We start from the raw sequence: 27165 nt of genomic DNA, 5'->3' as shown, positions 1-27165 counted from the left end.
CTTGGGATATCTGCAAGATACCTTGGGAGATCTCCAACCCCTGAGCTCTCTCATTTCCATCTTCCATCTTCTGAGCAGATAGACCAAATCTTTGTTGACTTTAAGTTGCTCTGTGGTCTTGGGGCCTTTAGTTTATTCACGTTAAAAGTGGACGTTGTCTCAGATGACTCTACTTCCCTTTTCTCTTTCAATGTAAAAACAGTTTACATTGTTATGAGTCTGTCTCTTGTTGCCCCTCCCAGCAGCAACCAGAATTATACTCCACTCTGGACACAATTGATTTATTGCCTGATGTTCATGCAAGTACACCTCCTTTTAAAAAAAAAATGTGGATTTATGTTATCTCAGAGTAAAAAGTAAAGCTTTTTGTGTCCTTGGGAAAATGACTCAATTCATGCTCAAATATCCCAGGCTTCCTGTTCTGTGCAATGGAATTGATCCAAATTTTACTTATTGAGGCAATTAAGAGGAGCAAAGAAAATAGATGTGACCGTCCTGCCCGATCCACTAAATTATGCTTTAACATAAAGGCTTAATCCTGTGATGCTGGTTCTCCCTTATTTTCCTGTTTTCTAAATGTCCTGTCACCAAAAGGTGATTCAAAGTCTGTATATCACATTATCATTTTAGAGGGATCCTCACAGCAAGCTTATTATTTAAAATAAGACATTTTATTTTATTTTATTTTATTTTTTTTGCTTTTTGGGTCACACCCAGCGATGCTCAGGGGTTACTCCTGGCTTTGCACTCAGGAATTACTCCTGGGGGTGCTTGGGGGACCATATGGGATGCCGGGGATCGAACCCGGGTGGGCCACGTGCAAGGCAAACGCCCTACCCGCTGTGCTATTGCTCCGGCCCCCAAGACATTTTATTTTAAGGCAGAATTTCAGAAGGTTGAGATCACATCATTCCAGATGAATGGCTGAATCTGGACTTGTAATTTGCAATTTCCTGGTTCCTGCTGCCTGATTAGTGAGGAAATAATGTATCACTTCAGGCAGACATGAGTCAAATGCCTACAAATTGCCTTACAGAACCAGGTTGGTACCACTAATTTAGTTTTCTGGTGGCTAAAGGGATCCAGACCTGTCTAATGGTATTTTTCCTACAGATTGTGCCAGAAAAATATGAGGAATTTTTGCTTTTCGGAACATTTTTTGATGCTTCCATGATTGACAGGAAGATTGGGGATAAACCCATCAGTTTTGAAGTTTCTATCGGTAAGTACAGCCCAAGTACAAAGACAGGAACACAGATGCACAGGCACCATACCCGCACTTCCTGCAGTGTAAATTGGTGCCTAATTTGCAATGGCATTCCAGTGGGGTTTTGCTTCTCAAAAGAAATCAATAATTCCTTGTCCTCTCTAGAGTCAATGTATAAGGAACAGATTTATCTTAATAAAAAAAGCATTAAAACAATCAGAGATTCTGACTTACTTGGTTTGTCATCCTCTTTTCAGGAAAAAACTTCTTTAGTGTCGGAGGCAGGTGAGGGGCTCATTCAATCTCAATCTTTTAGAGAATAATAAGAAAGTGCGGGGGCTGGAGCAATAGCACAGTGGGTAGGGTATCTGCCTTGCATGTGGCCAACCCAGGTTTGAATCCCGGCATCCCATATAGTCCCCTGAGCACCACCAGGAGTAATTCCTGAGTGCAGAGCCAGGAGTAACCCCTGTGCATTGCCAGGTGTGACCCAAAAAGCAAAAAAAAAAAAAAGAAAGAAAAAGAAAAAAAAGAAAGTGCTCCCCTACCATTGCATCAGAGGCTATTACCCCCACCATAATTCCAGCATCAGCTCCTCCTCCCCAATCTGGGGGACAATATCACCTACTTTGGAAAAGATTGAAAATAATGATCCGGATCCAGACAAATCTGATTTTTTAAAATTCTAGTTCCATTTCCTAGACTCACTTCATGTCTTTGGGTCACAGTTTCTTCATCTATAAGTGAGAATACTAAAAACTCCTTATAGAACTACTGCAAGACTGTCTTCAGGAAAGGCATGCCAAATACTGTGCATATAGTAGGTACTATAAATATAACTGTCAACTAACTTCTGAAGCTGTTACACAGCAGGGAAAATCATTCCTAGAAATAAGCTTCCATCAATAAAGTCTTTGTTTGGGACCAGCTAGATAGTATAGTGCAGGGCAATTGGCTTTGCACGCACCCGACCCGGGTTCGATCCCAGGGAGTCCCCTGAATACTGCAAGGAGTAATTCCTGAGCACAGAACCAAGAGCTCTGTGTATACCAGGTATCGCTGGGTATAAAACAATAATAACAATTAAAAATAAATAAATAAAAATGTAAAAAGGTCTTGAGCATCAGAAAGCTCTTCAATGGAAAGAAAGGCATATGGGACCCAGTTCATTTATAACTTCAGGAGTTTTGACAAAAGTAAATATTAAAGGGGTCAGGGACACATGCCTCGATTGCATGGACTGATTAGTGAGGTACCAAGTATGAGCCCTGGTACCACGTGTCCCCTGCAGCCCTGCCAGGTATAGTCCTCACAACCCCCAACACATTGGGCAGGAGCAGTGCTCCGTTGCCAGGTCCTGAACTGGCCGTCCCAGTTGACTAAACATTGCTGGGGGAAACTTCCCCCTCTGAAAAGAAAATAAAACATAAAATAAGTGTAAATGATAGCTTCTTGCCATTTTTTTGTTCTGACCATTGCTGATCCCACCTTTCTAAAATTTCTTTTTGTTTTGGTGTCACACCCAGTGGTGGTCAGAGCTTACTTATGGTTCTGCACTCAGGGATCAGGCCTGGCAGGGCTTGGTGGACCTTACAGGTGCTGGAGATTGAATCCAGGTTAGCCACCCACAAGGCGAGCATCCTACTCATTGCATTATCTTTCTCTTCGTTACCTGTCCCCCTCCCCTTGATGCTGGTACTGCAGGTAATTTTGGGAACTTGATTGACGGAGGCTCCAACCGTAAGAGTAGGAAAAAGTCAGAAGAACTCAAAGAAGAAGACATCCTTCCACTGTTGCACGAAAAGGAAGGGGATGCTGCTCACATGATCTCCACCACAGCCCCAGAGAAGCCGCAGGTGACAGAAGGGAACAGGTAGGAGACACAGCGGAACAGGGCTTCCAATAGGGCAGTTCTGCCAAATCGGGATGACAGTGACAATTTGTTGGAGAGACAGAGGCCCTGCACTCCTTAAAATAAAATAATAGGAGTCAAAGAATCATCTGAGCAAAGCATAATGTTGCGTAGGCAGCAATTTAATGCCTGATGGAGTGCCTCAGTTGCCCTGTTGTAGGAGTGGCTCAATAAACCTTAAATTGCCTATGGGAGTAGAAACCATAATCCAGTGTTATCCAATAGGTAGGAATTTACTTCATTGTGGGATTTAAAAAATATTTTAGATTGATTATATATATATATATATATGTGTGTGTGTGTTGTTGTTGTTGTTGTTGTTCTGTTTTGCTGCCACATCCAGCTGTGCTCAGGAGTCACTCCTGGCTCTGCACAAAATTACTCCTGGTGGTGCTCAGATGACCACATGGGATGCAGAATATTGAACCCAGGTTGACTGTGCATGTAAGGCAAATGCCATTCTTGCACTAGTACTCAATCCCAGATTGATTTAATGTTAAAACAGAAGATTATCTTAAAGTCATTGGAATTTAGCTGGTTGATTCTTTTTGAATAACCAGAAGCTTTTTTTTATAAAACTATATTTTCCTGGACTATTTGACAGTCTCTGCTACTTTAATAATTTTAGTGCAATATTTTGAAAAGATATAAAAAGCACTTTTGTTTCCAACTTGATTTTTAAAGCATTTTTGTTCTGATTTTATAGCAACCTTAGTTTCTGCCAAGAGTTTATGTCGTCTCTTCTAAATGGACACCTGCTGGTTTATTTTCCGCAGAGCAGACCATGGGTCACCTGTGCTAATTTTATGGAGTCCAGGAGAAATCTGGGCTGAAGAACAATATTCTTTCAGAGACTGACATTCACTTAAGCTTTTTGGAATGGAAACAAAACTTCCTTTCTCTCTCTCTGCTTCTAGACACCTGTGACTCCAAACACTATCTTCATTTGTCAGAGCCATCTCTCCTATGAAGCCTATTGCAAGAAATGTGCACATTCCCCTCCACACAATTGCAAAAATAAATGAAATTTGACCAGGGGTGGAGGAAAATTTAGTTAGGAAAATTTCGTCATTAGGCAAGGAACTTCACCTTTTTTTTGGAACTCTCCAGCATTGTTCTAGGGACCCTCCTGGAGAACCAGACCAGAGGTTCAGGATGAGGGCTTGAGGAGGCAATGCAGCCTGGGCTCTGGAGTGCTGGGGATCATCTGGGCCACAGCTGTGCTTGAGGGTCTCTGGGAATGCACCCAGTGATTCTCAGGGCACCGTGTGTGCTGGGGACTGAATCTGGATTGAAATAACCCCTGCACATCTCTGGCCTGAGAATTTCAACTTTATACAACACTTCTCCCACCTTACCTGCTTTCATATCCATTCCCTCCAGGCAGATAGATAAGGAATCTAGAAACTTCTCTTCTTTTTTCCAATTCCAACCTGTCTGTTGTCTTTTGTCATCATTTTAGCATATTCACCTGCCACCCTCAAACATTCCCTTTGGCTCCATACATCACTTTCTTGGTACCTTAATATCTGTCTTGTGCTTTATTGCTGAATAATTATCACCAATTTCTGGCAACAATAAATATTAGATGTCTGTATGGATGATAAGCACTGTAGCACTGTCATCCTGTTGTTCATAGATTTGCTCGAGCAGGCACGAGTAACATCTCCATCGTGAGACTTGCTACTATTTTTGGCATATTGAATACACCACAGGTAGCTTGCCAGGTTCTGCCATGTGGGTAGGATACTCTCAGTAGCTTGCTGAACTCTCTGAGAGGGATGGAGGAATCGAACCTGGGTCAGCTGTGTGCAAGGCAAACACCTTACCCGCTGTGCTATCGCTATCAGTGGTGATGAATGTATGAATAAAGGATAAATGAATTGATAGGTGATGACTGAATGATGATGAGTGGATGAATAAATGAAAGACAAGTGAATGTACAAACGAATGGATGATTGATGGCTGGAGGAAAGGTAGATGAACGAGTGGAGGATAGGTAATGGATGGAGGATGGAGGGCCAAATGGAGTATAAATGGATAAATGGATAAGTGGATAAATGGAGAAGAATAAATGGATAAACAGAAAATGGATGGGAGATGCATGAATGAATGAATAGGTGAAAGATGAATAGAAGGCAAGTCATGGGATGCAGAGGTTTAGGTTTTCATTTTCTTTAAATTTTATTTTAGGCACCACAATTTACTATACTGATAATGGTAGGGTTTCATACAGAAAATAGTCAAGCACTACACCCTCCACAAGTGTCTGTTTCCCTCCGCCATTGTCCCACTGTCATTCCCCAACCCTGTCCTAGTCCCAGCAGTATGCCTGCACTGAGAAACTTTCTAGTAAGAGGCTAGTTTTCAGTTTCTGTTGTCTTGGACATTTATTATTTCTTTACTATGTTTCTTTATGTCCCACATCTGAAGGAGATCATTCTGTAACCATCCCTATGTTTCTGACTGACCTCACTTAACATGATACAGTTTAGATCTATCACATAACAGGAAGTTGCATTATTGTTTTTTTTCTTATATCCGAGTGGTATTTAATTGTGTATATGTACCATAGTTTCCTTATCCAGTCATTTGTTCTTAAAACTTGGATTGCTTTTTTAGACTTTGGCTAATGTGAATAATGCTGTAATGAATTTGAGTGAAAATATCTTTTCTGAGTAGAGTTTTTTGGGCCCATGGGGTAGATTCCAAGCTTAACTCTTAGGTTTTTTTAGAAGTGTCCGTACTGTTTTCCAAAAATGTTGAACTGGTTGACGTTCTCACCTGCAGTGAATGAGGATCACTTTGCTCTACACCCATGCAAACACTGGGGACTTTAATTCTTTGTAATGTGTGCCAGTCTCACTGTTGTGAGGGTCTTATTTTGGTTTACATTTCCCTGATGAAAAGTGGCACAGAGTATTTTTTCATAGACCTTTTGTTCATCTGTATGTTCTCTTTGAGAAAGTTTCTGTTCATCTCTGCCCTCCATTTTTTATAGTTTGCTTATTTATTTCTTGTAAAATTCTGCCAGTGCTCTGTATATCTTTGATGTAAGCCCTTTTCAAATGAGTAGGGGTAAACATATTTTTCTGTTCTTTAGGGTATCTTTTAATTTGAGTTATCATTTCTATTGCAATGCAAAAGCCTCTTAGTTTGATGTATACCCATTTATTTATCTTTGTTTCTGTTTGCTTAAACAATAGCATTGAATAATTTAAGTTGACTCTAGTCTTAATGTCATAAAGTTTTCTACTATGTTTCCTCAATATAACTTATGAATTTTTGTACATGAAGTTAAAAAGGAGTCTAAATTCTTTTTTTTAATGTGACCAACCAGTTTTCCCAACACCATTTGCTGGAGAGGCTTTCTTTGTTCCATATTTTTTGCTCTTTGGTCAAAGTTTAACTGCCCATGTATCTGAAGCGCTATCTCTAATCTCTCAGTTCTGTTCCATTGGTCTAAGAGTCTTTCCTTATTTCAATATCACACTGTTTTGATTACTATAGCTTTATAGTGTAGTTTGGAATAGGAAGAATAGACACCCCTTCTCTTTTCTCCTAGGATTTTGTTGACTATTCTGGGGGTTTCATTATTGCATTAAATTTCAAATGTTTGATCTATGTCTTTAAAAAAAATGTCATGGGTAATTTTGTAGGTACTGCATAGAATCTGTATAAGGCTTTGGGAGAAAATATAATTTTGGCAATATTAATCCCTCTAGTCCATGAACAGAGGAATAAGTTTCCATTTCTTGCATCCTCTTTTATTCCTTTTAGTAGTGATTTATAGTTTTCTTTCTATAAGTACTTTTACCTCTTGCATATCCTGCCCTCTGCTGATCATTTCTAAGATTCTCCCCCTCACCCCATCCCTGGCCTGTTAGTACTTCTTTGCTGTAGCACGATAACTGTTCTTTGATTTCTCTTCATAGATATCCAGTTTGGAGACAGCTAATCATGTGATAGTTTTTCAACTACCTCTGCTGATACGCAATATATAGACCATGAACCTGTGAGTGAAGCAGCCCCTAGAATATGTGCATTAACCTCCAAATCTAATGTTTTTCCCATAGGAATTACAACTATTTGCCATTTGAAGCTAAGAAACCCTGTGTCTACTTTATCAGTTCTTGGGGAGACCAGATATTTAGGCTCTACTGGTCCAACATGCTGGAAAAAATGGCAGACCTCTTGGTAGGTGATGCTGACATATGACAGATTTGAACAGGGGGAAGTTGGAAGCAAAGGATTTTTATTTATTTATTTATTTATTCATTTATTGCTTTTTGGGTCACAACTGGTGATGCTCAGGGGTTACTCCTAGTTCATGCACTCAGAAATTACTCCTGGCGGTGCTCGAGGGAACATATGGGATGCTGGGAATCGAACCCAGGTTGGCTGCATGCAAGACAAACGCCCCACCTGCTATACTATTGCTCCAGCCCCGGATTTTTATTTTTTAATTCACCCAGTAGATTTTTTAAAAAGTATTTGTTAAAAATAAACAACAAAAAGTTTGTTTTCCTGAGAACCATAAGTGCATCTGGTTCTATTTCTTTTCTTTTCTTTTCTTTTCTTTTCTTTTCTTTTCTTTTCTTTTCTTTTCTTTTCTTTTCTTTTCTTTTCTTTTCTTTTCTAGGGGCCTCACCCAGAGGTCAGGGACCCAGAGCAACTCTCATCAGTGCTCAAGGGTCTGGGAATGCTTTATAAGTTTTCTATATAAATTAATAGTAATTGAGACACACTTGGTGATGTTCTGAGGCACCAAGTGTGCCAAGGATGGAACTTAAGGATCCCTATGTGCAAGGCATATGCTCTATCTGAGCTATATCCCAGTTTGCTCCTGAGTAGGATTTTGACTTCAGTCTGAGAACGAGTTAATAAAAGCCTCTGACTTTATAGGAGACATGTCTTCTACCTGTGAATAAAGGAATGACAAAACATTTTTCATAATCCCTAGACTTTAAGTCAGTCGATCCTGATTCAAATATAATGTGCTTTTTACTATTAGAATAAATGGTTAGATTGTTTTCCTAACTCCCAAAGCCAGGGATCTTGGCTTCAGTTAATATAAAACACACAACACACAATATTTAGAATGCATACAGGTATACGGCCTTTCCTCATAGTCAAGGACAAAAGTAGAAAGTACCATGTGGTAGAGACTGTAGTTTTTGTAAATTCTAGCAAATCAGTGGTGATATGCATATGCCCTTGGGCAACATTTTTCTCCATGCCACTGAACAGAATACTAGAATTTAAGCTTCCATGAAAAAAGTACCAGCATTAAATATTTAAGCTTACAGACATTGTCACACACAGTGCACACCTTGCCCCAATCCCTATAAAAGAAAAATAGACAGCCTTCTGTTTCATGGATCATTCAACGTGAGTGTACATATTCATATAACATATTTGTGTCACAAATATGGTGGTGCTTAGGGGCTATACTTGGCTCTGCTCAGGAGTGACTCCTGGTGGTGTGCAGGGTACCATAAGTAGGGCTGGGGATTTGAACCAGGTACACCACGTGCAAGACAAGTGTCTTTTTCCCTGTACTATCCCTCCAGCTACTAATATATTTATCTGTAGAAAATTGACTTGAATGTTGCTTTCAAAGTTTTTTTATTATTGGGGCTGGAGCGATAGTACGGCGGGTAGGGTATTTGCCTTGAATAAGGCCAACCCGGGTTTGATTCCCAGCATCCCATATGTTCCCCCGATCACTGCCAGGAGTGATTCCTGAGTGATGAGCCAGTAGTAACCCTTGAGCATCGCCGGGTGTGACCCAAGAAGCAAAGAAAAAAAAGCCTATTTTTTTTTATTATTATAACTAACTTGTTCTATTTCTTAGGTAGTTCCATGACATTAGCTTATGCCACAAGCTAGACACTAGGTAAATGGTAACTAGTGAGGGGATGCAGCTAGGATGGAAACAATGATGAGCTTGAAAAACACAAGAGAAGACTTGAATCTGTACCAGTTTTAATTAAGAAAGCAAAGATTCAATGTTAGAGAGCCGTGGCCTTCCTAGTTCAAGCATAAGAAAATTAGGGAAACTCTTTCCTAAACAAGATATTAGCTAAGTATAATATTTAGAATGCATACAGGTATACGGTCAGTATCTATACTATAGTGTCACCATTTTACCTCTCACCCTCCACCTTGTGGTTCATTTGCAGGAAGAAGGTTTAGAAGAAGTGAAAGAATTGAGTAAGATTTCAGAGGAAGCACCAGAAGAGAAAATGAAGACAGTTCTCAATAACTTTATCAGTCAAAGCAGGTACTGGGAAACACAGCCAGTGAATGGGGAAAGCAGCATCGGAGGAATCAGCTTTAATTACCTTGAGAAAACAGTCAATTCTCCATGCATCCAGAGAGGCACTTTATAGTGCTATTATATCTAGCTTAATATTGCTTAGTTATTTAGCTGGCACTTGTGGGCTAACTACTGCTTTTTGACACTGAAACAAGAAACCACATAGTAGAGGAAGAAAAGAGAAGACTTCATATGGGGACTCAGAAAACAGTAAAAAATTAGTAGTATTGATACCCCACCAAGTTCTTTGTATTTGGTCGATAACCAATAGCTATTTGACAATGAAATGGATATGTTGCATCAGATATTATTTAATAGATTTTTTTCATGCAACACATTTGGTACTTATTACAGTCTAAGTGGTTTAAAAACATTTCGGTCAACGAGAGACTACATATACAAGGGCAATAGCACTGGGTGATATCATACAGCCTGGTCTCTAGTAGGTTTGGTAATCACATACACATTCTCACATGAATCAAATCATATTGCATTTGTCAGAATATATACATGCTGATAAGTGATCGTCTTTTTTCTGGGGGCCACACCAGACAATTTTCAGAGGCTGTTCCTGGCTCTGTACTCAGGAGTGACCCTTGGAAGTGCTGGGGAACAATATGTGTTGTTGGGTATTGAGTCAGGGTCAGCCACTTGCAAGGGAAACTCCGAATTTCCTGTACTCTTGCTTCAGCGTGATTCATGTCTTTAATGACCTATTCCATCTGGTGAATAATACATTGAGAGATAAAAAGTAAGGAATATTATTTACCCATTAGTCAGCAACAAGCTCCAAATTTAACAACTTTACTAATTTTTAATTTGCTGTCTTGATAGTTTTGAGATAATATTATGAGATCATATTTATTATCTCATAGCTTCTGTGGGTCATCAGTCTAGGGATGACTTGGCAAGGACTTTTGCTTAGAGCCTCATACAGACCACAGTCAAGGCACTGGTGAACCATTTATCTTGGGACTCTGCTGGCAAGGATTCACTTCCAATGTCACTCCACAGCTGTTTGCGGAGTCTAGTTCCTCAGAGTTGTTAGATTGAGGACGTGAGCTCCTTCTTAACTGTTATTTGGAGGTCAGCCTCAGTTCTTTGGTACCTAGGGCTCCCATACTTCCTCTTTCAACATGTGCCTGAGTTAATCAGAAGGAGCAAGAGAGAGAGACAGGAGATAAAGTCAGCAAGATGGAAGTCACGGCCTCTTGAAGTCTTATTTGGAAATGATCACCTATCATTCTTGATACATTCTATTAGAAACAAGTCACTGGGTCCTGTGCACACTCACAGAGGAGGACCTGATTGCACAGTAACAAGAGTAGGAGCAGGTGGGTATCACTAGACCAGCCTCAAACTACCTCCCACATAAGGAGACAACTTTAACTAATCCTTAAAATGAATCAGCTTAGACTTGAGTAAGGTGAAAAGTTTGCTACAATAAGATTAATGGATATGAAGACGTAATTCACCGATGGGAGCAAAGCCTAGTGAAAATCTGGCAGAAAAAAAATCGTAGTGTCCTATTTCTCTTAAAATCATAGTTATAGAACTCTTTTTACTTAAAAACTAAGTTAAAGAAATAAATATGCTTTTCCCTCTTTTCAATTCAAGTTCACTTCAGTTGCTCATAGAAACAACGTTATCAATGCACCTCCTCTCTCAGCCAATAACCATCTGCAATTCTCTTTAAACATCTTTAAAAAGTTTCATGATGTTACATTTTTAGTAATAACTTGTGGGCAAGTTACTAGCTCTATAACTTTTCTATATTAGAGGGATAGTTGAACTCATAATCATTCCTTTATGCACGTATCTACAAACAACTACAAAATGCTCCTTCAGAGATCAAGTTCAGTTTTATATTTGATAAACATCGATTTTGATCTGAGACCAAGGTGGGTTTCCTGATCACCCATCTGTTCACCTTCTGTGCCTTTTCCCAGAGGAGGGAACAGGCAATTCGCTACATAGTCAGGAGACTGCATTGAGCACACAGAGGCAAAGTCTGAAAGATGAGGAATGAACAAAAGCAGTGCTCTGGCATTAGCTCTCATTCCGATGAGGAGGGAAAGATTAGTGGTTTCAGCATCTGCCACATTTCCTGGATGGATCCATCCTGGGTGTAGAAGGAAATTCCTGTGCTTCTTGGAAAGCTGGATATGTGGTAACTAGACTTCCTTCTTATATTGGGGAACTTTGCATCCTTCAAAAAATTTAAGAGAAAATATATAGTCAAAGAGAATTTCTGGTGAGACTTCCAATCGCCAGCAGATAATTTTAGAGTACGATCCTTCATTGGTATTGTGGCGTCTTGGACCGCCCCATTTGTTTCTCTTGTAACTGTTTTCATGAGAAAAGTACTACATGATCTCCTTACTCCCCAAACACAGAAAATGTTTATGATAAGAGGTGCTCTCAATTTTCTTTCTAATCCTTCTCTCCAAAGAGAAGAGTCTGAAGTGTGGATTCTTTCCAGTGACTTTGAAAACATGCATAATCTTCAAACTATTGCACTTCCTCACAAATATCAGACACTTAATTCAGTAGACTGCTTTTCCTTTTGACAATATATCATTGACACCTTTCTGTAGTTGTACCTAATGGTCCTGCTGAATATTCAGTCACCTGATATCTATCACAAAAACCAGACCCTAATATTTAAGTTGTTCTATGTATTTTGACCTATCAATATTACAGTGCAAGTGTACCCTTGCAAAAGTTCAGTTATTTTGGGGGCTGGTGAGATAGTATAGTGGGTAGGACACTTGTCTGCATTCCACCAACCCAGGTTCAATCCCTAGTGCCCCAATATGGTCCCTCAAGCCCACCAGGAGCAAACCCTAAGCACAATCAGGTGTGACCCCAAAAATCCCCCCCAAGTTTTTAGTTGTTTTTGAAGCATCCAGTTCCATATAATCTTTTATTTAAATTATATAGACTTTGATAAGTGTTGTCAGACAACCTTTTAAACATTATAACAATTTAAACTCTTCTATGATAATAGAGGGGCTGGAGCGACAGCCCAGCGGGTAGGGTGTTTGCCTTGCACGCGGTCGACACGGGTTCAATTCCTCCGCCCCTCTTGGAGAGACTGACAAGCTACCTGTGGCATATTCGATATGCCAAAAAAAAAAAAACAACAACAGTAACAACAAGTCTCACAATGGAGATGTTACTGGTGCCTGCTTGAGCAAATCGATGAGCAATGGGATGACAGTGATACAGTGATGATAATAGAGGAACTGCACTATTTTCCCACATCTTTTTTTTTAATTCTTTTATTGATTCACCATGTGTATTTTCCCACATCTTATCAGTCTTGAACAATAGTATCTTTTTAATAGGTAAATGGTATTGATTATAAATTGCATTTAAAATATTGCTAATGAAGATTATTTTTATTTTCTTGAGTGCTTTTATTCTTTTTTTTTTTTTTACTTTTTGAGCCACACCCAGTGGTGCACAGGGGTTACTCTTGGCTCTGCACTCAGTAATCACTCCTGGTGGTGCTCAGGAGGCCATCTGGGATGTTGGGGGTTGAATCTGGGTTGACTGTGTGCAAGGAAAATGCCCTCCCCACTGGACTATCTCTCCGGCCCCTATTTTCTTAAACTTTATAGTCATTTATAGTTCTTTTTCAATTACATTTATTACCATTACCATTTTTCTACTAAAAACAATTTTACTTTATCTCAAAATGGTACTACTGAGTTTTTTTAGTTTCTTTAAAACATAAATGCTTCTCTGTGTTAAGTTTAAAATATTTGCTTCAAATACAACTTTTCAGGAAACTTTTGGTATTTGTTCAACTTGTAGAAAAAGAAAAACAGCATTTCTTTTTAATGTGCTTGTTGTTATGACCTTGGGTAGCAATCACAATTAATATGTATTAGGGAAAGTGGGAAAGCAAAAATCTATTTCCCAAAATGATTATGGGTTCTGGACACCATTTCTAATTCTCGTTTTGTCTCTGAGGAAGGTGACTGCATCACTACTTAATCCTAAATGAAAATTTTTGGTACACTGGTGGCCTCATCAACCGTCCCGTTGTAATGCAGAATGTTTGCAAATCTCTGGAACTATATAAGTGGATTTTCATCTAAAGTAGGTTTAAAAATTGTTATTCTTCTCTTATAGTGCCTTTATCTCTGAAGCAGAAAAAAAGCCCAAGATGTTGAACCAAACCACTTTAGATAAGAAACGACTTACACTCTGTTGGCAAGAGCTGGTATGTGAAAATCTATTTATACTCAGAACAGAATTAAAGTATGTGTTTAAAAATAAACCTTGTGGACAAAGCATAGGTCAAAGACCAGATGAGGATAAGGTTCTAGAGATTATATATTTATGTGAGACAGAGAAATCAGGGATGAGGAAATGTTTGGGTAAGTTGGAAAGGGACTAGTATTTTATGGGATATTTAAAAAGAATGATCTAGAAGCACACCCATATCATTTATTAGCACATTTTTTCCCACATTTTCTGGACATTTATACTCTGTCAAAGGTATAAACTCTGTCTTTCACCTGTCTTTTTCCTTTGGAAATAGACCCACAGCAATAGTTTAAACTCTTCTCTATGGTTTTCTCCCATTAAGAAATGTGTAAAAAATTGTTAGTGTTTCTTGAGAACAGGACAGTAACTGATGCTTCTCTGTTACCTGGTGATCCTGCATAGTGCTTGGATGTCTTACTCATCTTTCCCAACAATTGGAGGCTCTTTCAGGGTTAGGGGAATGAGACCTATCGTTACTGTTTTTGGCATATCGAATACGCCATGGGTAGCTTGTCAGGCACTGCCTGTGTGGGCTGGATACTCTTGGTAGCTTGCCAGGGTCTCTGAGAGGCATATATATATATATATATATAAAACTCTCTATGATTTGTAGCCTACTGTCTGAACTCCATCAAATATGATGTGGTAATTATGGAAAATGGGTAGGAAGAGTCTTATAATGTGTCCTGAAAGCAACCTGGAGCGTGGCAGGGGTTGGGTAGTGGAGGTTAGCTGCCAGGGCTGGGTCCCCTGGGGTGGGGAGGGTTCTCACCTCCCCCCCCCCCGGGGAGTGAAAAAAGCCTGGTGTGGAGTCCGTATACTGACTGTATACTGACTGAAAATGTCACACCAAGTCAGACCCTGAACTATCTCATCGCCAGAATAATAAATGAATGAGCTTATTCCCTGTACTCCCAGGAAGCCAGTGTCTAGCCAAATACCAAATGTTCCTCTCTCCCAGCTCTTCTTCAGCACCCTTGATTGACCTTTCTAGGCCCTCAATGGCACACATTCTCTCTTATCCAGAGTTCTTCTACTCCCTCCTCAGACCTCCTGGCGCGAGCCCATAGTCTCCATTTCTGTAGTGGCCCAGCTCTTTCTCCTGCACCTTTTGACCTGGATTTCTGCCCTTCTAGTGGGCTGGTACCAGTGTATGTTATAGCCCATAATCTTCCCACCTAAAGGTGTTCTTCATTCCATAACGATGCTCTCCAGCCAGAAGCTGTGAATCTAAGTCCTTTTTACCCTCAACAGTCAGACTCCAGACTCAATTGATTCTATCCTTTAGAGCCTCCAAACTTATTCCACTGAGGAATGCCCAGAATCTCTGCTTTAAAAATCCCTTAGCAGGGCTGGAGCAATAGCACAGCGGGTAGGGCGTTTGCTTTGCACGCGGCCGACCCGGGTTCGATCCCCAGCATCCCATATGGTCCCCTGAGCACCGCCAGGGGTAATTCCTGAGTGTAGAGCCAGGAGTGACTCCTGTGCATCGCTGGGTGTGACCCCAAATACAAAAAAAAAATAAAAATCCCTTAGCATCTCTGGTTTAGACTATTGCAGTAATATTCCTCTCACATGTCTTACATAAGGAACCAGAATGATTTTTCTAGAGTAAGAGTCTGATTAGATCACATTTACTTCGAGTCACTGAAATCTCTCAAATAAAGTCCAATTCCCCTTTAAATATACATATATATTTATTTATTATATTTTAAATATTATATATATATATACACATACATGGCAGCTCTCCATCTGGCATCCCAGCATTATCTCTTATATCTCCCTTTTTCTATACTCCAACAATTTTGAACCTCACTGATTATGTGCCTTCCGATGTGATTATTCCCTCAGTCTGGACTGTTCTTTTGCTTCCTGTTACATGATAGTTTTATTCATTTTTAAAGGCTCAGTTCAAATCTCATATCACACACAGAACCCTGATTTTCCCTCCCTCTGGTGCCATGATTTTTGTACATTTTAGTTGTTTGCATATGTTGATTGCATCTCCCAAAATGTCAAAGTCTTAAAGGGAAGAAAGCATATGTCTCCCCCTGTCCTTGGCTCAGCTGCCATATACCAAGCCATTCACCATGTGCAGACAGCTTCTTTGCTGCCATATCCTAAGTTAGGTACCGGAAGCACAAAGGTTTAAATAATTGACTCTTGTCCCTAAAGAACTTATTGATTGACTGCTGTATTCACTACATCCACATTTGTTTAACACCTGCTACATCCCTAGCACTTCTGCCAGACTCTGAGAAAAGAAGGTAAGTACAAGAAAGAGGATTTCTCTGTTCTAGTGAATTTTGCCTTTCAATGGAGAAGATTGAAGTCAGACAAATAAAAGCAAACAAGTATTACTGTCGGTTATAATTCTTTGAGAAATTTTAAAGGCCCTGAGTGATTTGGGCCGTGTTGGGGAATATAATTCAGTGATGCCATATACACTAGGGACTGAGAAGGAACAGCAGAGTGTAGGAAGAACATCTGAGCAAAAGGCAACCACACACGCCATACTGGATGATGGAGAGTAGTTGGCAAGTTTGAGGTCCCCTGAGGACCCATGTTCCTGGGCCACAGTGATTGAAATATTTTGAAGCAGAGAGTAAACAGTGCCAATTCACACAGGGCCTCAGAAATCACTCTAAAATGTTGGGGTTGTTTTCCTGAGCACATAAATCTTGGCTGAATGAATGAATCAAAATGACACATTTAAATGCTTCAACTACTCCTCTGAGCTCCCTGCTGGTATTTCTCAGATGCTGGTTCATTCCTCTAGGAAGAGGTGGTGAGGGGTGAAAATAGTCTTGGACTCCTGACTGAGCTAGGGGTCCCCTCCAACTTGCCCTTGGGAGATGCTTCCTCCAGTGATTTCCAACCTTTTTCCACCCTCAGACCAGCGAAAATAGGAGAAATAGTTCATGTAACACTAAGGCAGAAATAAAAACTATCATTTATAATAAGAATATTCTGACTTCAGTGTTTATCATAGTCACACTTCCTGATCCAGGGTACCATGTGTTGCAGCAGCTTTTCCATGGACTGGCATGAAATTCCCTTCAGTTGTCCCCAGTCCACCAAGCAGTGGTTGAAAATCATAGGCTCACTCTATTTCTCCAACTGTACAATGAGAGCAAGTGTCTATACCCCAGGAGGCTGTTGTGAGGATTAATGAGGGTGAATTCAGCAGGTAGAACACTACCTAGCACAAGATTGAGCTCAGTACATTTTAGGTGCTGTTAGAAGACAGGCTGCTAAAATCCCAGGGCTAGGACGAATAGAGACATTACTGGGCAGCTCAAGCAAATTGAGGATCAACGGGATGATAGTGACAGTGATAGTTGCTGTTGGTAAGTGTTAGAAAGCTTAGATTTGGGTCTTGGCTAACAGAGCTATGGGAATCTTGACAAAAGTCTGATTTTTCTGGGTCTTAGTTTCTCATCTGTCAACAAAGGTGAGATGAGATTCCTGCCCTGATATGTCTTCGTCTTCCAGGTTTCCTTGAAGGAGGCAGCATGCTTAAGGACAGGTCCTCAAGGATCTGTCGTGAATGCTTTCAAGTATTAATAAGAACCTTCAGGACTCTTCAGAAACAGAAGGAGTTTGTTTGGGTTTCTGAACAGATCTACACTTATTCTTGTCTTATTTTAGGAGGTGATGGCCAAGGAGGCCAAGGAGATTATTCAGCAGCAGAAGAAAAAGTTCTCTCTCAATGAAATGATCCAGGCAGCCCAAAACCTAATGGAAAAGATCCGCTTTCTTGTGGATGAGGTAATCCACTCTACATCTTGTTTAAAAGGCGAGATTGAATATCTTCCTACTGATGTTGGAAGGCTTGATAAGGATGAAAGATAGAACAATATTTTCTCCTAAGCTCGGCTGGCTGAGTAGGCACTATTAGTTTTGGGGTGAGAAAGGAGAGTTTTAAATTAAGCCAACCATGCATAGCTTTATTGATTTTTAAAAAAACAAAACCTGAGTATTCAGCAGAAATGAAAAAGCATCTTCCTTAATGCACTCAAGAAAAGTCAAAATAAGCTCTGGGCCTTTGATAAGTTTTCAGCAATAAGAGGATTTAAAGCGTGTTTGGTAACAGAACAGATTCTCATTTTAAATTAGTTGTAAACAGTATCTTTGGTGACTTCTTGAATGATCTTCTAGAGAAAATGGCATTTTTGTTTTGGTTTTAATTTGCTTGCCAGAGACTGGGTTTTATATGGAAAAGTTTCTGGGAATGGGACATATTTACTGCTTCTGTTATCTTTAGCATTGTATTGTTTGTTGTGAATCAATCATATCCTGGAAAATAAGCAGGAAGACAGGTCATCATTTTAGTAGGTGCGAGAGTTTTAATGAATACTCACCCAGAAGATTCAAGCCAGACGTCAGGGCTTCAGATAAGAGGTCTGGTGCCCGGAAGTCATTCACATCAATGTTTTTATTTCCATGTCAAGAGAGAAGGGATGATGGAGTCCAGAGAGACAATAGAGGGGTTAAATTGCTTGCCTGGCATGTGGCTGACCCCAGTTCAATCAATCCCTGACACCAGATATGGTCTCCCAAACACAGCCAGGATTAATCCCTGAGCACAGAACTAAAAGTAAGTCCTGAGCACAGCTGGTTGTGGAAAAACCCACCTTCTCCCCCAATAAAAAAGAGAGAAGAGGGCTCTCTCTGGCTCCCAGGAGCTACAGAACACCTGCTTCTACCCCAGGAATTCCAAAGTCTCATTATGACTCTACACCTTTCATTTGTTTCTGTACTTCCACTGGCTCAAAAATGTGCATCTCAAACACTTACATATAATGGCCCTCTTGGCAGGGAATTCTGCAATTTCAGTCTTGATTAGCAAAACTTGCAAGTCTCATTTTCTGTGCAATTTAGTTTCTCCTGAATAGCCGCCTAAAGTGGAGCTAACATACTTGACAATCACATTGGTGTGATAAAGTCCCTTAAAGAATATTTTGGCTTTCCTTAAGAGCAAATGGGAAAAAAAAATCTTCAAGATTTTTGTTTCGATTAATTCATTAAAATATTCTAGAAGTGTTACCTCATTCTTTAGAAGGTTCCATGCCTGAAGCTTTATCATTATTACAATATTGTAAGAAAAAACTATATCCACTGGAGGGGGGAAAAATGTTTATTCAACAGCGGAGAAGAGTAGGCTACCGAAGGTGCCAAATCAGGGCTACAGGAACAAGTTTGGAATCGACGCACTAGAAATCCATGAGCTAAGATGTCCACTTTTCAAAGAAGCTACACTTAACTTCTTAGACTGCATAGTTAAATGTTGGATGGCCTAAACCAAGAAAACAAGGTAGTTTAAGAATTTGTTATGCAGAAGAAGGACTGTTTCAGGATATCAGAAGTCTAGAAGTGCATTTGCTAAACTGGACCAATCTGTTTCCTACTGTTCTTCAGCCTCAGCACACTATCCCTGATGTCTTCATCTGGATGCTCAGCAACAACAAGAGAGTGGCATATGCCCGCATTGCCTCCAAAGACCTGCTCTATTCCCCAGTCATGGAGCAGATGGGTAAACACTGTGGGAAGATCAAGACCCATTTCCTCAAAGTAAGTCTGCACTCTATTTTTGACTCAGAGATGAGAAGTTTGTTTTCTCTGACCAGCTCAGTATTTCATTGTGTCTCCACAGTTCTGACCCTCTATACTTTCAAAGGTCTGAGAATGAATGTAATATTATCTGGAGTCAATTAACTCCCAAGTTACAAAAGCATAGCACTAACTGTCTTCCTGTGTCCCTACAAAAAGGAGATTGCTCTGAATTAACTATGCAAAGGACTTAAGGAGAAGAGAAAAGCAACATTTACCAGTTAACAGAGCACAAGGAAAGAGGTTACAAATAAACACAGAGGAATGGGAGCATTGTGATGGGAGTAACTCAATAAACCTAAGCTTCCTGTAGCAAGGCAGAAAGGACAAACCAATGTTGTCCTACACCATGCCAAACTACAGAGTTCTCTCACATCAGTACTATCCCCACTCTACCCCACAGGTCACAGAGTGGACATTCCTCACCTGAGAATTTACTCTGCCTCTAGGAGATGGATGTGCACAGGCCCTGCAGAGGGAGCACTCACCCTTCCTTTTCTGCTGCCTTCCCTCTCTGTGGTGGTTCCCTTGTGCCGGCCAGAGAGCCCCTTCTCAGTATTCTCTTCTTGTCTTTAGTTTCTGCTCCACACTGAGTCCAGTCTCCTCCTCTGGTCTCCAGTTTCCCTAGCAACCAGGATGCAGTAGGAGTCAATGGCTGGAATTGCCCGCCACTTTCTGCATCAGAGCAAAACCTGTGAGGCAACTGATTGACCAGCTTCAACACAGTTTATGTGAATGGCTCTTCTATTTAAGACTTGTCAAGGTTTCCTCTTTTTATTTTTTTAATTTTTTTAAGCCAGTTGATATTTACTAAAACATGGAGTGAAGTGGACAGGGCTTGGGCTAAGGCTAACAGTTTGTCTTATACAAATTTATACATTGATTGTCACAGTTTTCCTAAACACTTTGTACTTGGTAGTTATTTTTGTTCTTAAGTATTTTTTTCCTAGCCTGGCAAACTACCAAGAGTATCCTGCCCGCATTGTAGAGCCTGGCAAGCTAATCGTGGTGTATTCTATATGCCAAAAACAGTAACAAGTCTCACAATGGAGGCATTACTGGTGCCCGCTCGAGCAAATCGATGAGCAATGGGATGACAGTGACAGTGACCTTATCATGTTACTTTCTAAAGAAAAGAATTTGCTACCATTGGTCAGACTTCTGCAACATAAAGAGAGGAAGGAGAGTGGGGGAGGGAAGGCAGAAGACTCATCCCAGGCAAGTGGAATTCAAAACAGGGTTCTGTTTGTGGGAGCATCTACCTTGGGAGTCTAGTCACTCAGTAATGTCACCTGAGGTAAACTTGGCTACTTAAAGGAGAGATTAAAGTATTGTCTTGTAAGCAGTTTTCCATTCACGTATTTTTCCGAAGTACACAAAATTTGGGAGTGTAGCAGAGTCCTTGTGTTAATTCTCACAAGGTGTTAGCCCAGCTTTTGGTTATAACCCATGAACCCACAAGCTCATTGTTTTCTTAACGATAGAAACAAAAGATAGACTATATGTTGTTTCGCCTTAAGAAGTAAAGGTACTTCTGGACTGGAGGGATAGTACAGAGGGTTAGGTGTTAGGAGCTTGCCTTGCACTCAGCTGCCTCTGGTTTGATCTCCAGCATTGCCTATGGTCCCTCCAGAACTGCCTGGAGCACTGGAATAGGCTCTGAGCACAGCCAGGGAGAACTCACACACCACCCCACCCGCACAGAACTAAAGGTACTTCTCTGTACTTAAGGCAATACGGCATATTAACTTAAATCTTGACACTCAGATTAATACTGCATTCTGCAGATTGGGAGGATCATTACTAACAGGGAAAATATCACCTCTCAAACCCAGCACCACACCAAAGGGATTGGGATTTACATTTCCATCAGTTGTACAGGTAACCTCCTGGATCTGCCATTTCTTCATTTTTCCCTACACGTAATGACAGGATCTGCTCTGTAGTCATCACAGTGATGAATCATGATGGATGAGTTATTAATAATATGCAACAGATCATTCTGCCTGGGGCAATGTAAATGCTCCAACATGTGAAGATCCATAGAAAAATAAAGGATTATTATCAACAAATATTTGCCAAGTGCTCCTTGGGTGCCAGGTACTGCTTAGGCATCAAGGACATCACTGTGTGGTGTTTTTTTTTGTTTGTTTGTTTTTGTCTAATGATAGCATCAAACAAAATCCTTGCCTTTGTAAATAGATGTTCTAGTGGCACCTATAAATGGCAAATGATCACTTTTATTACAACAAAATAACCCTAGGCTCTCAATAAACATTTATTTTTGTCAAAGCAGTGCTCGCTACAGTCTAGCTATGGTAGAAGGGATTAATTGAGGATCATTTGTTTCATGAGTATTGAAAAAAAAAATTAAGAGTTTCAGAGTGCTTGCCTTTGCCAACAACACAATGGTCCACTTTGTTTTTAAAAGCTGAACAAATAATGACAACCCACTCCTTAGAGAATAAAACCCAAACTCCTCCACACAACAAGTGGGGTTCTTCATCTTCCCCCGTGCCTTCCTGTTCAACCCTCTCACTCACTTCTTGCTATTCCTTCTTTGGTGAAAGCTCTCAGAGAAACTCTTCCTGGCACAGAGTTAGCACACAGTTCATGCCAGCTTGCATTCCCATGGTTCATTCTTTCCCCCCATCATTGTTAACACACTTCTCTCTTCCCAGGATGCTTTCTCTGCTGATTAAAATCCAGCCCCATGCTTGTGCCATAAAGGAAGGATGAAAACTCCCAAAGCTATTTTTCTGTTTCCTTAGTTGTTTCTCTCTCACAATTGACTTTACTTTTGAACTGGAAGTGCGTGTTACTGGTGTCCTTGTCTAGACATGAGCTCTTAGAGACCCCCTGGACTGCATTTACATCATTGTGGGACTCCTTGTGGCCCTGCTCCTCCAACCAAGGCTCAGTGATATGTATGACAGTTGCTAAATTGCAAGGTTCAGAATCTAAATAGGGAACCACAAAGCATGAGAGAAAGGCAAATAAGCAAACCCCACGTGGGACTCAGAGCCTCTCCATAGTGGCCTTATGAGTTATCAGGTTTTAATAAAACTTCTCAGAGCAGGATTTTGTGATTCTCTATGGAGTGGCAGTGATATTAGAATAAAGGGAAAATATTGATAATAAATCCTGAGAAATGATAGAACAATTAGGAGAGTCAACAAAAGTGGAATATTTAGCCACTCTCACTCAGAACAAGGACCTTTCCAGAAATCCATTACACAGCTTAATCTAGGGCCTGACTCCTTAGATGAAATGAGTCCCCTAATCAAGTCCATTACATTGAGTTGCATCCTTTGCACCTTGATAGCATGTGTACCCCCATAATGGGATAGGCCTACATTAAGTTACTCCACACCCAGGGATATACATATAAACACACTAAGTAAAATAAACAAATTAATCCAAGTGTACTGAAGAAATAAAGAATATTTACCAGATATTTAAAACATGTTGCACCAAAAGGATTAAAAAACAAGAAGGGTTTACCCATGAAGAGAGGATGGGATGGGGCGAGAAGTTGTCTTTGAGTACATGAAGACCTCATTAATAAAAGAAGCCTGTCAATTCTTCTGGGTTAAACAAAGAGGGTAAAACTGCAGCTATTTGGGAATTCTTGAATGGAAGATTCCAATTCAGGGGATAAGTGCAGAATTCAGATTTGCAATCGTCTCTCTTAGCTTTGAGTCCTATTTCATCATCTGAAAGTTGAGTGACCTTGGAAACCAATTAGTTATACTTTGAGTCTCAGCTTTCTTGTCCTCTTTTACCTACTGTTATAGTTATATGATACAGGATTCTATGTGATTGATTTAGGGCTCCTAGGACTCCTCTGGAATTGTGTGTTGTGGTGACTGGGGTTATTGTGGTCAACATGAAGCCCAGATGGAAGATAGTTCAAGGGTGAAGGCACTCTCCTTACAGGCTGCTGTCCTGGTTTAATCCCTAGCACTGTGTAGGTCCCCTGAGTATTACCAGAAATGAGCTCTGAGCACAGAGACAGATACAGGGCCTGGTCTCCACCAGGTGCTATCCCAAGCTCCTAAAAATAACAAAAACAAGATGAAGTCCAGGGCACTGCTCTCTGATCACCCACCTCAATATGTCCCCAGGAAGAACCTCTTTTCTCAAAGACCAAGACTCTTGCTAATAAGGTGGTATTCTTGTAACCTTTCCCCAGCTTCCAGGAAAACGAACATCTGGTTGGTCAGTACAAGCCAAAGTTGATGTGTACCTGTGGCTGGGCCTCACCAAATACTCCAGTGCCATTTTGGAAAACTTACCAGTAGGTTTTGAAGCTGAAACACACTCCAAAGTGTCTGGCACCACCATTAAACCCCCAGCCAATCTGCACTACCAAGGTATGATCCCCACTGTGCCAAGGAGGTCATTGAATGTCTCAGGTGGGGTTTCTGAGAAGACAGTGAGAAGGGTGATAGGAACAGCCTACATGAGTGTGCACTGTTAAGGCCTTCTTGTGATATAGTTTCTAAAACTATAGTTTCCAAAGCTATATATTCTTCCTTACCTTTTAAAAAAATTTTAAATTTTATTGAATCACCATGAGATAGTTACAAGCTATCATGTTTGGGTTACAATCTCACAATGATCAAACACCCATCCCTCCACCAGTGTACATTCCCCACCACCAATATCCCCCGGTATACCCCCCATTCCCACCCTCCCACTGCCTCCATGGCAGACAATATTCCCCATAGTCTCTCTCTACTTTTGGGCATTATAGCTTGCAACACAGACACTGAGAGGTCATCATGTTTGGTCCATTATCTACTTTCGGCACACATCTCCCATCCCGACTGATTCCTCCAGTCATCATTTTCTTAGTGATCCCTTCTCTATTCCATCTGCCTTCTCCCTTCTGCTCATGAAGCAGTCTTCCAGCTATGGGGCAATCCCCCTGGCCCTTGTATCTACTGTCCTTGGGTGTCAGCCTCATGTGATGCTACCCTACACTCCACAAATGCAGTCCCTCTATGTTTGTCCCTCTCTTTCTGATTCATGTCACTTAGCATGATACTCTCCATGTTTATCCATTTATAAGCAAATTTCATGACTTCATCTCTCCTAACAGCTGCATAGTATTCCATTGTGTAGATGTACCAAAGTTTCTTTAACCAGTCATCTGTTTTAGGGCACTTAGGTTGTTTCCATATTTTGGCTATTGTGAACAATGCTGCAATAAATATATAGGTACAGATGTCATTTCTAGAGTGCTCTTTTGCATCCTCCAGATATATTCCCAGAAATGGTATTGCGGGGTGGCCTATCTTGAAGGAATAAAGTTATTAAACATATTTTGAATGAAAAAATCCTATTTTATCTTAATGGAGGAAATGCAATGACTTATTGTAGGCAGATAATATGGGTTGATTTTTGCATTTTTCAGCAAAAAAATTCTTTTAATAAAACATTATTAAGTTCTGGTAAAACTGTGACCCATGGAATGAAAGCAGATTTTACTTTTATAGGAGACTGAGTTTTTGACATATAAACAACAAACACATTTTCCACAAAAGACGAAATGGAAATTTGTACCAATAGAAACTGTATTTATGTATCTTGATTCTTCATTTGGATGCCTTTAGAAATTCAATACACTTTTTAGAATTCTTTCTTCTATTATCTATGAAATCATGTTTACATTTTCATATATTTTTGAATTTTAATATAATTTTAATGCTTTCTGTTACTTTTGCATTTTGTTTCCAAGTTGTTTCACTTTGCTGAATCTTTTATTGCTGAATTTAGAGAGAATAGACTGCAATTTTATTTTATTTTTATTTTTTTGCTTTGTGGGTCACACTCGGCAATGCACAGGTGTTACTCCTGGCTCTGCACTCAGGAATTACTCCTGGCGGTGCTCAGGGGACCATATGAGATGCTGGGAATCGAACCCGGGTCGGCCACATGCAAGGCAAATGCCCTACCTGCTGTGCTATCGCTCCAGCCCTTAGAATCCAATTTTAACTTTCCTATATTGCTCAAGATTTTTCTGTTGAACACTTATGGAATCTAACTCTAGAAATATGCGATCAATGGATAAGCTGTGTTTCTGTACTCAAAGATAATGTATAAAGGCAAAAAAAGTTTGATTATCTTTTGAGGAAAATGTATAACACCTTCCATAATACACCTTCCATAAAAGCCAGGCTTTATACTCATCCTTTATAATAAAATCTTATAGGTGAGGTGTTTTACACTTATAAACAGAGATAGAATATATTAGAGATGCTTAGAGATTTCCAGAGATTCCCCAGCTGGCAAATGATGAGTAAACCATTTCCAAATCTGCCACATTACCATGCTAAATATAAAGTAGCACAGAGAGTAGGGCGTTTGCCTTGCGTGCGGCCGACCCAGGTTCGATTCCTCTGCCCCTCTTGAAGAGCCTAGCAAGCTACTGAGAGTATCTCACCCACACAGCAGAGCCTGGCAAGCTACCCGTGACATATTTGATATGCCAAAAACAGTAACAACAAGTCTTACAATGGAGACGTTACTGGTGCCCGCTTGAGCAAATTGATGAGCAACGGGATGACCATGCTTTTCATCCTATGTTATGAAAATTACTCTCTTTGAAAAAAAAAACCCACATCAATTTTATTTTGCAATTTCTAAAGATACTGTCTCTAGAGACCCAAGGTCCTTATTATATTTACTGTCCCAGTTCTTAACACTTCAGGGGAGAAGAAAAGGCTTTTCCTGAAGCCTCTGATCCTCACAGTGTGTGGTTTTTATGGGATGACCTAATAAACTTTCTCTGCAGTGCACTGGCATTAATGACTTTGGCTGCCTTCCACACCTGCTGGAGAATTTTATTTCCTCGGTCATTTTATGCTTCAGAAAATGTCCACTCAGTAATTAGTTTGCACCTTCATGTGGGAAAGCACAGGAGGAAAACTAGTGGGATTGGCGGGGGGGGGGGGGGGGGAGAGGTGGTTGAGGCTATCAAATGTCCAAGAGTCCCAGCTGCAAATTCCTGAGATGGGACCCTTGGATATGTCCTAAATCATCATAGGTAGGAAGTGGCTGCCAAGGTGTGAGAGCCATGAGGAGGCTGACTGTACTGCTCGAAGTTGCAGCGCCTGTAAGACTCGAGGCTTCACAGTGAAAGCCAATGTAAAGACAAAGGAACCCTCGTTCACTGCCGGTGGGAAAGTTGCCTGGCTCAGCCTCAGAGGGAAACAGGGTGGCAGTTCCTCCAAGAAGTAAGAATAGAGTCCCGTATGGCCCAGAGATTTCGTTTCTTGGCATCTATTCCAGAAATGCAAAAATGTTAATTTGAAAAGACATGTGCACACCTGTGTTCATTATGGTGCTCTAGTACCACGGCCAGGATATGGAAACAACCCAAATGCCTAACAGCAGATGAATGGATTAGAAGGCTGTGGAATGTAGACACAGTGGAATACTACACAGTTGAGAATGGGCTTATATACCAAAGAAAACAAGCGAATATCAAAAACAAGATGGTCTTTGCAACTGTCAATGATCATTAGACTGCATGAACCAAGGAATGTGTTCATTCATCTCTTACTTGGGGTTCCTCTGTGTCTCTGGTCTGTGCTGACCTGAAACAAACTCTTTCCTTTGCTTCCTGACAACAAATGTGTTCACTGTTGACAAAGCTCCTGGCTTCTGACTGTGTCTCCCGCAGGGTACTTGTCTCTGCCTCTTGTCCTGATTGATGTTTGTCTGCTTGTCTATTCTTTCCTTTCCTGGAACTTCCCAAGACAAGGGTGCTGTCGTGGCTACTTCAGAATCCTTAGAGAGGAGAACCATGCCTGGCAC

The 27165-nt window shown here is 40.5% G+C and overlaps 1 protein-coding gene across 1 annotated transcript in view; it reads left to right on the top strand.

Annotated features, from left to right (window-relative positions):
• The window catches only part of FER1L6 (fer-1 like family member 6), a 129078-nt gene that overhangs the window by 31503 nt on the left and 70410 nt on the right, over positions 1-27165 (top strand). The window contains exons 12-19 of the mRNA XM_055128326.1: positions 1114-1222; positions 2912-3080; positions 7196-7316; positions 9305-9405; positions 13585-13675; positions 17377-17496; positions 19147-19299; positions 23534-23714. Of these exons, the coding sequence (XP_054984301.1) occupies positions 1114-1222; positions 2912-3080; positions 7196-7316; positions 9305-9405; positions 13585-13675; positions 17377-17496; positions 19147-19299; positions 23534-23714 (1045 nt within the window). The remainder of the gene's footprint in view (positions 1-1113; positions 1223-2911; positions 3081-7195; positions 7317-9304; positions 9406-13584; positions 13676-17376; positions 17497-19146; positions 19300-23533; positions 23715-27165) is intronic.

Source organism: Sorex araneus, chromosome 2 (genome assembly GCF_027595985.1).
Source record: "Sorex araneus isolate mSorAra2 chromosome 2, mSorAra2.pri, whole genome shotgun sequence".
NCBI classification, from domain to species: domain Eukaryota; kingdom Metazoa; phylum Chordata; class Mammalia; order Eulipotyphla; family Soricidae; genus Sorex; species Sorex araneus.
The sequence above is the reverse complement of the archived record's forward strand: the minus strand, read 5'-3'. Positions and strand labels throughout refer to the sequence as shown.